A 10,650-nucleotide genomic window follows, 5' to 3' on the forward strand; every position below is an offset into this window, starting at 1 on the left:
TAGGAACACCCAGATGGGTAATTGGATGGGATAGAAATAAGGAGGGGTGACTATGATAGGAAATGAGACGGGGAATGAAAAACACTTTTGAGTGGTATGACCAGAGAGTCAATCCTTTATCATTCCCAAATCACATGATAGGTTAGATATTATTTAGGCATACTAGTGAGTGCACGCTGAAAGTGCATTAGAAAAACCCAATTAAAAATAACAATATTGTGAAGATTTCAAAAGGAAGCAAAAAGAAAGCTCACCCCTTTCCTGTTCATCTACTATTAGTTAAGTGACGTGTTATGTTAACCAACTAAACTCAAGGCAATTATTGAGTTCATCTAAATTCACCAATTTTAAAAGGTAAATTAATTTTTTCATCTTATAATAGTTAACTTTTTCATCTCATAATAATTAACTTGAATAACTCTAAAGAGAATTTTTTGTTGTTTATGATATGCATATATAAGCAAAGATTGCTTTCTTTTTTGTCTAGTTTTTTTTAAAAAAAAAGTAAATAGAGTAGAAAGAAACAAAAATATGGGAAAGGAATCAATATAACGAGCCCTCAAGATATAAGGAAAAGTAGTAGTGGCATAAAAAATCAACTTATGAACCAAATTCTTCAAGAAAATAATGAAGTATAGAACAATTTATTGTCCCTCCTTAATAACGATTCATCAAAATATTCAGGCTAATCTAAAACGCTTTCACTTTTGATGAAGATAGTCAAATTTAAGGATTAAAGTTTCTCTTGAACTAAAAAAAAAATGGTCCAATATTACCATTGAATGTAAGTTGTTCAAGAGTGGCAAGATTTTGAAAAATCATTTCTCCTCCTCGGTTCATCCAACAGTCCGACCCTGGTTCAAACTCGGTTCATCTACTCAATTAACCAACCAAACTCGAGCCAACCACCACTGACTTTCACTCCTCAACCCAACCGAACCCTTGAATTGACAATTTCACCCCTAAACCGTACGGCCCCACACATGGACCATGCAGCTCATCCATTCGATAAGCACTCGTAGGCTCGGACTAAAATGAGAAAAAAATTTATTTTTTTTATCCTTTATTTCTTCCCTCAATCCAATTCTCACTCCCGATTTTGTGCTCTCTCTTCAGAGCTACACTCGCTTTCTTTCTCTAGGGTTTTGATTTCCCTGTTCGCCCCAAATTTGCTCATAATTTTCAGCCAAGAAAGTAATCCGAGACGCTAAAGCGCATTTGCATCGATTCAATTCTCCCAATGTGAAAATCGTTTCGGCTTTTTGGATGTTTGTTTATTTATGTATCTAGTTTGCTAGCTCATTTTTTTGCGTCGGTTTTGGGTTGTGGCGGTGTTCATCAGATGATATCAGTGATGATGAGCAGCAGCAGCAATAATCCGTTCGAATCTGATCGGAAAAACGACCCGGGAGAAGAAGCCAAGCCTAGGGTTTTGGTTCCTGGCGATGAAAAGGTAAATTTTGGTTTGAATTTGAATTCAATTGTTTCTGGTGAAGATGGCATGTCTAGGGCTTCCATGCATGTGGACGAAAATGCTAGGGTTGGGGGTGGGGGTGGGGGTGTTAGTTTAGTGGTTGATTATAAGGTTTCTGAGGAGGGTAGGGTTTCTGGGGGTGTCGATGAGGTTAGTGAATTTAGGGTTTGTGAATTGAAGAATGTGGACGAGGACTTGAAAAATGTGAGTGGCAGTGGATTTAGCGAGGTAGGGAGTGAAATGAAGAAAATGCAGCAATTTGACTCGGGGGGTGGGGTAGATGTAAAAGTTGAGTTGGTTAGGAAGGAAATTGATGATAAAAGAGATGGTGGAAATGGAAATTTTGAGGCTAAGGATCAGCGTTGGAGTGGTAGTGGAGCAGATTACGATTCAATGCTTTCTATGTTTGATCAATATGCAGCGAATGGGAAAAGTGAGGCAGTGGGTTATGGTTATGAAATTGGGGACATGGTTTGGGGGAAAGTGAAGTCGCATCCATGGTGGCCAGGACATATATTTAATGAGGCTTTTGCTTCTGCTTCGGTCCGGAGGACTAAAAGGGAAGGTCATGTGTTGGTGGCCTTCTTTGGAGATAGTAGTTATGGATGGTTTGACCCAGCTGAGCTGATACCCTTTGAGCCAAACTTGGCTGATAAGTCTAGGCAGATGAATTCTAGGACATTTACGAAGTCAGTGGAGGAGGCTGTTGATGAGGTGAATAGGAGGCAGGGGTTGGGTTTGGCTTGTAAGTGTAGGAACCAGTTTAATTTTCGGAAGACAAATGTTGAGGGATACTTTGCTGTAGATGTGTGTGATTATGAGACAGGATTCTATTCCGCAAGCCAGATCAAGAAGGCAAGAGACAGTTTTCAGCCTGGCGGGACGCTTAATTTTGTAAAGCAGTTGGCTTTGACACCTATGGGTGATGATTTTGGTAGTATCAATTTTATTAAGAACAGGGCCACTGTTTCAGCTTATAGGAAGGCAGCATTCGAGGAGTTTGATGAGACCTATGCCCAGGCTTTTGGTGCTCAGCCTGTACGCCCTGCTCCACGAAAAGCACCACCAGAGCCATCAAGAGGTATTAGTTGTTTTAATAATCCCTGATTGCAACTCCTATCTTCTTAATGCACTGCTTGCTAATTATTGCCAATAGGCTCATAACACTATTTTGTGAGCCCACGAATGTGAAAAGTTGCCGTAGGCTTCTAATATTTTTCATTCATAGTGATTATTTGTTTTTTTTTTTGAAGTGCAATATAGCTTGTCTAAATGTTTTGCCTTGCTGCATTACCTCCTTGTTCTCTGATGAGTGTTTCATGCTGTTTGTGCAAGTACTTGGCAATTTGGTAGTAAAGGCCTTCGAATGGTGTGTAGTTTCAGTTAATGGGATTAATTTTTGCATCAGGAAATATTGTTTGGTTATGCTTTAATAGGCTTTTTTCAGTTTGTTTTACCACATGTAATGCACCAAGTAAAAGTTGGTAAAGAGTGTTGATTAAATCTTTATATGTGATGACATGTGATAGTTATTGAATGTTGGAGTGTCTAATATGTATAGATTTTCATAAACACCTAAATCTTATCTGCTGATTTATAAATGTGAGATAAACTGTACCCATTCTCTGGCCCTTTTTAGTTAAATCTTTTAATCTGGGAAACTTCCATTTTCCCTTCTTAGTGCTTGAGTGCATGACAACAGCTCGCACCATCTTGTCTTGATGCAATTTGCATTTAATGGGATGCATCCATTTTCCTTTCTCACTAAATATGTGGTTCATATTTTGTGGGCAATTTGGTATGCATGTGAAGCCAGAAAACTTGTTATTTTTATTCATTGCATGCAAATTCAAGAGGACAGTGGTTTTTGCTCCTTTTGGTAATGCATAGTAGCTTTTAATTCTTTGAAGAAAGAGATTGCAGGCAATGCATCAATTGCTGCTTATACTTGAAAAGCATTTCATAAGGTGCCAAAGAGGTTTTTGCCATCAATAGCTGGAAAATGGAGAGTTCTGAGATCTGTTAACTCCTATCTGCAACTTCTGTAATATCCAATTTTCGTTTTGGCTGCTTTTATGTATTTTTAGATGCAGAAAAGAGTTATAGTAGTTCATATTTCTCACAACAGAAACAGTGGATCTTATTGAGATTGAAATGGTACTTTTTAAATTACTTCTTCATTCGGAAAATGAAAGTAATACTGACTCAACTGGGGTACGTTTGTATCAAATTTACCCAGAATATTGACAAATAGTGCATACATTCAAAATTCAAGTTCTGTGCATAGGCACTAGGAGGATTACTTGAATGTTGTCCTCTTCCCCTTCTTCTGTTGTCTTGTTTGGAGGAACAGAGAATAAGCGATGCCTATAAACAAGAAAGGACAAGCATCCATCATGTACCTATCAGTAAAGGAGTCAACAATGGAGGACAATATTTATCACCTTCAGCAATGCTATTACGTGCCAGAAAAGATAGTGGAAGTATACTGAAGATAGTGGTTTTCCAGGATATATTCAAACTTATTATCTTTTCATTAAATGGGAGCATGCTGAACTAATTGGTTCATAAATGATTGCCAGTGTTGGTTGTTTGGTTTTGTTACAGCCTTATGTACAAGAAAGATAGTTTAGCTTTTCAGGCGGCTTTCTTTTCCTTACTGTTACTGTTCCGTATTTCCTATTTGCTTTCTGTGATTAAACTTTTCTATTTGCACAAGTTCTCTTATTTCATTTCTAAGTTATTGATTTTTGGTGGTTATCAGGATTTTGACCAACAATTTAAGTGCAAGTACAATTTCATCTGGGGAAGCTACTTGCTTTTTCCCCTTCGAACTCTTAATAATTAATTCTTAGTCTTCCCTCTCCCTCCTATACTCTAGTTTTGGGTTTCACATTCATTTTTCTCAGCAGATGATATCCTAACTGAATTTCTTTTTTCTTTTTTTAATTTGCAAGTACTTGCTTTTTTAATTCAGAGGGGTAGCCTTATTGCTCAAGAGTTGCAGCTTTATAATGATTTACATCATTCGATCAAGAAGTCATTAGTTCCAAAAACCAGACTGTAATTTCAGATCCGGCACCATTTTATCATACATAACATTGAGCTTTATCTCCCCATCCTCCATGTGGAGATAACTAAGTGAGCTTTAGTTTGACTGATGCATTAGCTTTTGAAATATTTGTAGTTACTAATCAATATCAAACATAAAAGTCATATCATTACAGAGATATTACCTTGTTAATTGTACCTAAGGCATGTGTATAACATAGTCATTACTCAATCCAGATTTTTTTTTTTTTGTAGGAAATATTTATCCCTGCTGAGTTGCCATAGAAATATTTAGGAATGTTCAGTTGTTAAGCTCTTTATGAGTCAAGACATTCGACAAGTATACTTGCTGAGAAGGGGCATTGCAATGTAATACATGTGTTGATGTAGACATGCATCCCTGAAGAAAATTGGAAGTGATTAAATTGGTAACGTTTAAAGTCATAGTTAGGGAACCTAAAAGGTATTACGAATATGTCTTTCTGATGAAGATAAAGTTGAAATGATTAGCATTTACTAAAACTTAATTGTCATTTGGTTTAGATAACAGGAAGCTATTTACAATTGCTGTGGAAGATTTTTCTTCCAACTTGTAAAGGTTTAACCCTGCTGCTAGGCTAATTTCTGCTTAGCTTTTCTGCAAGATAATTCATGCAAAGAACTGTTTTGGTTGGATGGAAAGTAATTGAATTATTGCAGACAGTAATAAATATTGGAAGACAAACGCATAGGAAGAATTAGAAACTTCTACAGGCAGTTCAGATTTTTTCATGAATGACCTCCCAAGGTGTAGTAGAGCAATTCGTATCCAAAAAATAGCTCAAACATGGGAACTGTCTTACACTATCCTTGGTTTTTCTACTAGCCAATTCAGAGAAATTTCTTGAGGTTTTCTGAACAACCAGAGAGAAGAATAGGAAGAATAAGGAACTCTAGAAGTTTACAGCCTTCTTGTGGATGATCCAATTGCTTGAATGGAAGGTTGCTTTTGAACGGGAACAAATACTTGAAAGTTGATTTTGGCAACCAGTATACCCTTGGCCTTTCTGCAAGCCAATTCTTGGAAGTAACTGATTCGATAGTAATAGCTAGTTTGTGAGTTGAGGATAGAAAAGAAAAGAAGAGAAAGGGTAAGTTATGTGAGAAAAGAAAGGATAAAAAAAAAATTTGTAAGCTTCCATCAGTTTTCCTTCACTTTCCGCCCGTTTTGGTCAGAAAAATTTTGCACTGTAGCAGCGCTTGGCTTCTCTTCAAGATCCGTTCGTTTCTTTTCTTTTCCGTCTCACTTAAATCTCCCAAACGTGAAAAGTCCACCTTTCCCTTCCTTTCTTTTCTATTCCTTTAAAATCTGAACTGCCAAACTAGCTATAAGAGTCCATGTGAACAGGAAAAGGGACAGAAGGATAGGAGATATGAAAAAAACTTGGGAAGTCCTTGTGTATTATTTTCTGTAATCCTTGTGGTAATGTTCCTTAAACTTGAGAGGTCCTTGTGCATTTTCTGAGACCCTTGTGGTAAGGTTGCTTTTGATGGGGAAAGTAGCTAAACCATCACCATTAATTTGCTAAGCTAAGAAGACTAATAGCTGCTCATCCTTTTTACGAACCAATTCTTGGAACTGACTGTTTCAGGCACTATGAACAGTACCGTGAACAATAACGAAGAGAAGAATGGTAGGGTAAAAAATGGTAAGAGTCCACATACCCTTGAGTGACTTGTCAGTCTCTAGGTAAGGTCCACTATGAATAGTGAAGCAGCTCAAGTGGCATTATGTCATGCAGGAAACCATATAATTCTCGTTAGTTGCAATTAAATAGTTACAACATTTTGAGACTCAAGGTTTTATGAGGGAAACTTATTTAAGGACAGTAACCCATTATAAACCATAGCAGATGTCTGATCTACCATTCTAACTTACTAGACAATTAAAAGACCATTACCTGCCCCTAAAACGTACATAAGTCCAGGAAAAGTAGATAATTCAGGAAATTTTCAAATCCTTGTGGTTATCATTAAAAACAAAACAAAAAAAGACTGGAGTTAATTCTGAATGGTCTGATTCAAATTAAAATTGTTGTAAAACATCTTGAAAGCTTTCATTGCAACTAATAAAGACTTCAAGGTTTAATCCTTAATTGACTGCATCAGGATTTCTTAGAAATGTTTTCAGCATCTCTCTCCCATTCCTGTTTTGATGGTTCTTAGTAAGATCACCTTTGGCGCTTCAAAGACCCTTCTGACACCCAAAACAATTAAGCAAGAACTCTTCTGCCATTGAATTGGAATGAGAGTTGAGCATGGCGAAATGATAGCCTTAAAACATTAAAAAGGAGATAAGAGTTATATAGAGGAGATTATTCTTTGTGGACATTGTGAAATCATATTGGGGTGGATTAGAAGTGGCTAATGATGCAATGTAGCTTTAGAATTTTAGCTCTTCTCAAATTGTAAGCTTCACGTTCCTCTAGTAATAGCTCAATCTTTAACGTGGACCCTGTGGAATACTTCACACCTTATCACAGTCAAAGCCTTTTGATAGTGCATTAGGCCTTGTTGAACTACAAGGGATGGATCAAATTTGAAATTTTACTTTGAAGAACATTTCAGCAGAAAAAGGATGCAGTAATCTAATTTATTCCTTGCAATGGATTTCAAATGACTGAAGGAATGGTACTTTGACAAATCTGTACTTTTCGTGCATAATCGCATGTGATTTCAACATTTGTATTTGTATAGTTTTATTCAGGTGTTGCATTTTGACTTTGTTAGTTTTGTCTTTTAGTTCTTGCGTGCATCAATATCAATGTAGTGGAGAGAAGCTTGTATTTGTAGATTTGAATTTGATTGTAGTGCCTAAAGATTTTATTTTTTTGTGTTACAAATTCTCTGCAAATACTTTTTCGATAGAAATGTCTGTGATTGAGAGACTTGAACACGTGTCTCAGTAGGTACTCTTCTTTTTGAATGTTGTATTTGTGCGTTTTTTGGTTTTCTCTCAACTTTTATTTTTTATTTTTGTATTTTTTAAATTTTGCTAGTGTTGCATCTTGCCAAGTGTCTGTCTTTACTAGTCCTCTATAAGATCATGCTTGTGTTAGCTTTGACTTCATTTTTTGTAAGTCACTAATGTTTCCCTTCAGTTAACTGCACTTATCTACTGCTAATTTTTTGACCAAAAAAAAAAAAAGAAATCTATACTTATTGTTACCTGCAAGTCCTTTTATTGGTTAGCATATGGCTCGTTTGTTATTTTGAGCTTATGGCTATGTTTTTCTGCAGTTCCTTTGAGTGGTCGACTCGTGATTGCTGAAGCTCTTGGAAAGGGGAAAACTTCTTTGAAATCCAACAAGTCAAAGGACCAACTAGAGAAAGACAAATATCTTTTCAAACGAAGAGAAGAACCAAATGAGTTTAAAACCCACATAATCAGCCGTGGGCAAGGAGGCTCCTCTAGCCTGCCTTCTCAGGGCGTTGGTTCTGTTCATCTGTTAGAAGGCATGCATTCTTCTGTAGTAGATCAAGCAGGTCAAACTTCTGTATCTAGAGTGACTGGGGGTTTTGAGCAATCTGCAAGTCAACCAGCTGGTGTTGAACAATTCCGTGGGCAGGAACATACTCACAACAGCGTTGGTGGAAATTTCCTTTCTGACATTAATGATATAAAACCTGTTGCTCAGGGTTCTAAGCTGCAGACTGATAGTGGGACAAAGAAAGGAAAGCATCATAAACGTCCAGTAGGGGAGGTGAACTCTGAGAAATCTGGTTCAGTGGAAAAGATTAAGAAGAGAAAGAAAGAAGGAAGCAGGGAGAATAGCTCACATAATGTGGTGATACCCGGTATTAATGTTAAAGAAGCAGCATTTGCCGGAAAAGTTATCGGCAAACCTGCAGAAAAATTTTCCGGTCGTGGAGACGATTCTCAAGTTAAGCATCTGGGAAATGATGATGCAGTAAAAGGTTCTCTGTTGCCCGACTTGGGAACTAAACCCTCGATGGTGAATAATGATACTCAGCTTGAACTTCCCCGGTTGCTTGATGATTTGCGAGCTCTTGCTCTTAATCCCTTCTATGGTGCAGAGAGGAGTTGTCATGCAATTGTACGACAGGTAATTTTGAGATTTCGGTCCCTTGTCTACCAGAAAAGCTTGTCCTCACTGGTTCCAGGTGAGAATGAATCAAAAGATGCTCATGGTATAACGCCCTCTCCTGTCTCCTCTGACAATCTTCCTGATAATCTGAGAGAGAGGTCATCTGTGAAACCTCCTAAGGCTCCAACCAGACTGGACGATCCCACAAAAGGTGGGCGCAAACGTGCCCCATCAGATCGTCAAGAAGAATTGACTTTGAAGAAAAAGAAAAAGATCAATGATCTGAAATTACTGACTACAGAGAAGAAAGCTGCTCATAAGGCTCCAGAGGCTCAACGAGGGGATCCAAAGGATACAAGTACAAAGACTGTGGCTCAAGCACCAGAAAAGAAGGCTGCTCAGAAACCTCCAGAAGTTCAAGTAGGAGATGGAAGAGAAATCCCCAGAAAGACAATGCCTCTGGCACCGGGCAAAGTTTCCAGATTGGATCCTGCCAAGACAAGGGGGCTGCCAGCGAGGGCTGCTGATCCAACAATGCTGGTTATGAAGTTCCCAGCAGGCGCAACATTACCATCTTCTGCAGAGCTGAGGGCTAAGTTTGCACGATTTGGGCCACTTGATCATTCAGGTACCAGAATCTTTTGGAAGTCATCTACAATTCGTTTGGTCTATCACCACAAAATTGATGCCCAGGCAGCTTTAAGATTTGCTACCAGTGGTGCCACTCTTTTTGGGAACTCGAATGTAAGGTGCCACCTTCGTGATGTTGAGGCTCCTGAAACAGACTCTACCAAGGTCCAAGAAGATCCTTACCCCGGAATCTCGCAATCCCGGGATTCCCCAGTGTTGCAGCAAAGGCTGGCGGCAGCTGGTGTTTCTCAGCCAGTCCAACTTAAATCCTGTCTTAAAAAACCATCTGGGGATGATGGGGCATCAACAGGAGGTGGTAATGGCACTGTTAGGGGGCGTGTGAAATTTATGTTGGGTGATGAGGGAAGTGTTAGGACAAGTTCTGATGATGCTGCAACTTCTCATGGTTTGAATTATAATAGTGAGAAAATACATACGGTTATTCCTCCACCTCCACCTCCACCATCAATTCTTCCTGTTGCACCAAATAAATTTCACCATACTGAATTAGTACCAAGAAATGTGCAGAGTTTCAGTATGCCTGCTGTCCAACCTATGCCAACGCATATTGATATATCACAACAAATGATAAGTCTACTCGCAAAGTGCAAGGATGTCGTGAACAACGTGACGGGTACCCTGGGCTATGTGCCCTATCACCCTCTTTAAAGAACTCATATGGCTAATGGGGCGGCATCACTGAACCTGCACGTCGACTCGCATACAAAGGCAACTTGACAACCTGTGATTCAGAGCCCCTTCCTATCAGAAGTTTGGCGAGGATTTTTTATGTTGCCGCAGAGGATTAGAATGGTAAATCTTGTACTGCAAATGGTAATGGTGATGGTGCTCTAGTATTTATTTTGCTTCTCTTTTTTATTATTATTTTTTTAAAATTTAGTTGACCAAAGTTTTCCAAAAGTAACTGCTGAACTGTTCTGGGGATATAGCCCTCAACGTGTTATCTTTGTAGGCATATACCGTTTGGCATTAAACTTCAGAAATACCACTAGTTAGACAAAGTTGAATTGGGGATTCTGTCCGTCTCTCCCACTCTCGGAAACATATAAATACACAACCCCACCCCCAGAAAGAAAGAAATAAAAAAAAAACCCCAAGAAAACAAATAAAGGAAATGACCTCCAGTCCCACACATCCCAGGTAGGCAATATTATTACTAATAATCAGATGAAGAAAAGCTGGAGTGAGCATGAATTCGCTTTTATGATGTAAGGTGAATGTGATTGCGCCATGGTAATGAAAGTCTGTCCGGTCAGCATACACTTGTGGGAGTTGTATTGCTAGTGGATTCACTGCTTGCTTTCTCTGTCTCCTAGTGTTTGAGCCGAGCTGGAGTGAGCTGCTTGCACTGCTCTCTCTCTCTCTCTCTCTCTCTACCAAGTGTGT

General features: G+C 38.5%; 1 protein-coding gene across 1 annotated transcript; it reads left to right on the top strand.

Moving 5' to 3' along the window:
* Positions 1–1,079: 1,079 nt before the first annotated feature.
* LOC113761489 lies at positions 1,080–10,345 on the top strand. The gene is made up of 2 exons (XM_027304501.1): positions 1,080–2,555; positions 7,805–10,345. Exons 1-2 carry the CDS (start codon positions 1,343–1,345, stop codon positions 9,910–9,912), a joined length of 3,321 nt encoding a protein of 1,106 aa, XP_027160302.1. The 5' UTR covers positions 1,080–1,342; the 3' UTR covers positions 9,913–10,345.
* The last annotated feature ends 305 nt before the right edge of the window (positions 10,346–10,650 follow it).

This window comes from Coffea eugenioides, chromosome 2 (assembly GCF_003713205.1).
Source record: "Coffea eugenioides isolate CCC68of chromosome 2, Ceug_1.0, whole genome shotgun sequence".
NCBI classification, from domain to species: Eukaryota; Viridiplantae; Streptophyta; class Magnoliopsida; order Gentianales; family Rubiaceae; genus Coffea; species Coffea eugenioides.